Source organism: Gavialis gangeticus, unplaced genomic scaffold (genome assembly GCF_001723915.1).
Source record: "Gavialis gangeticus isolate Ggan-Ray unplaced genomic scaffold, GavGan_comp1, whole genome shotgun sequence".
Taxonomy (NCBI): domain Eukaryota; kingdom Metazoa; phylum Chordata; order Crocodylia; family Gavialidae; genus Gavialis; species Gavialis gangeticus.
Genome location: NW_017729006.1, coordinates 39,457,489 through 39,459,568, shown reverse-complemented (window position 1 = coordinate 39,459,568; position 2,080 = coordinate 39,457,489). Strand labels below are relative to the sequence as shown.

Sequence of the window (2,080 nt, the reverse complement as noted above, 5' to 3'; positions counted from 1 at the left end):
CCTCCCCCCCCCCCCCCCCCCAAGTCTGTCACTCAATCACTTTTTTTATTTTGGATACCTGATCTAGATAACTGTGGCCTCAATACAACTTCTGAAATGTATGCATGCAGAATTGAAAGACCTATTTTTGGGGCATGGCATTTTAGTTAAATTCTTTTGCACCCTGACTTGTTCACTCAAATAGGATAATGTGCATTGGGAGCAAACAGAGTACTTTTTCCCTCCTTTTTAAAGCCTTAGGCACTCAACTTCATGAATAACTATTTAGTTAGACCCTTGGCCTCCCTGTATTTTTCTTGCAGTGAGACTGACCCGACACCTACTTCAACATAGTAGGAATATGTAGCTGCACTTGCTGCATTCATGTGCTCTCTGATGTTATAATGGTACATTAGGGAGCTGTTATAACAGCTGCATGTTTTAAATCATCTCTACAGATGTTTCATTTTAATGTGAGCAGTACATCAGATTGAAGAAAAGCATAGACAACATAACACCACATTCACCTCTAGCTTTACTACCTCAGATCTACCAAGCAGAGCTACAATACATTTGAGGATCTGAGCACTGGAGTCTTCATTTGTTTTGGAGCCATTCAAATATGCATACTATTTTCATTTAATTCTTTATTTGATTTAAAATATTATATATTCTTCATGTGTAACATTTATCTTGCATCTCTAATTGCAGTTTTTCAGATTTTTATCGCTGGTTAGGCATATAGGATTGGTTACTGTTAGAATGTTTACAGATGACATTTCTCACATTTTGAAATCTTTCCTCCACCCTGCTACTCTTAATTAGAATAATAATATAGCTATCTTTTCTTCTAAAAAGTAGATGTGAAATATGACACACATCTACTACTCCACACCAAAATATACTTAACATTAAAGGAATACATTGTCATGTAATTAAAAAAACCCTTCCATTTTAGGCAAGGTTTATAATCATTTAAGTTAGTAAATGTTCCTCTTTAATGTCTTCCCCTTGATAAATAGGATCTTTATTATTTCTCTTAGTAATAGAATTCTTAAATAAATTGAATAAGTAGGCTTGAAATTTCTCCTTCATCCTTCCACTACATTTACCAGGCTTGTACACTTTGATGAATGAAGGAAAATTCTTAAAGCTCATCACCTTACACAAATGAGCTTTTGTTTCTCAAAAAAGATGGCAGAGAGAAGATACTTACATTTTAGCTCAAGTTTGATGAAGTCTGTGTTCCCCAGATTTTCAAGAAACACTCCATCAGGGGCTGAAGTTTTGAAGTAGAAGGAGATGTCTGCACTGGTTTCCCCTTGGAATGTGGAGAAGTGAAGATAGGATGATGGAGTAATGAAAGATGCAGCATTCCAATAATTTCCTGCAGAGATGGGAGAGACAAAGTACATGTGTGTGTGTATATATCTGTTTTTCAGTGCTCTTTTAGAGCTATCACTTAAATAACCAGTGTGGGGATCAGTGGGAAGAATAGAGAAGGTGAAATTTGTAATAGTAAAAGTGGTTAACATATCCTCACATTCAAAAAGTTATCATTCAGCTTCTAAAAACACCTTGCCCTTTTTCTCTATTTTGGAAATTGATCCAACTCCAGTGTGTGGAATCTTGTGTATCTTCCTAAGCTCTTGATTTATGAAATTAGTATTTAAACACACATTTTTGTGCCCAGGGGCCCCGATCCAGCAAAGTTTGCTTAATGTTAAGTATTTACTAGTAGGGGTGTGTGAAGGAGGTCCTATTCAATTTGGATTCGGCCCAAATCAGGGACAGTGATTTGATTAGTTGTTTCGGATCACTGTCTCTAATTCGATTTGGCCGAATCTGAATCTGAAGATTCGAAGCTGATTCAGAGAATCATTGATTCCGACATAGACACAGCTTTAAAAATTTTTTCTACAGAGCTTGAAGTAGCAGGCACAGCTCGTGATCACTGTGATGCTAGGGCACATGGAGCATCCCACAGGAGTGCTGGGGCAGGGGCGGGGAGGGGCCTCAGCAGCGAATCTGGAAGTGGGCTGGAAGTACTTCTGCTCCACTTCTGGGTCTGCTGGAGAGTGCACTGCCCCCCCCCCCCCCC

The 2,080-nt window shown here is 38.5% G+C and overlaps 1 protein-coding gene across 1 annotated transcript in view; it reads right to left on the bottom strand.

The window, feature by feature from the left end:
- Window positions 1-2,080, bottom strand: part of CNTNAP2 (contactin associated protein-like 2) — a 1,521,099-nt gene that overhangs the window by 219,363 nt on the left and 1,299,656 nt on the right. The window contains exon 16 of the mRNA XM_019508724.1: window positions 1,196-1,366. Coding sequence (XP_019364269.1) covers window positions 1,196-1,366 — 171 coding nt within the window. The remainder of the gene's footprint in view (window positions 1-1,195; window positions 1,367-2,080) is intronic.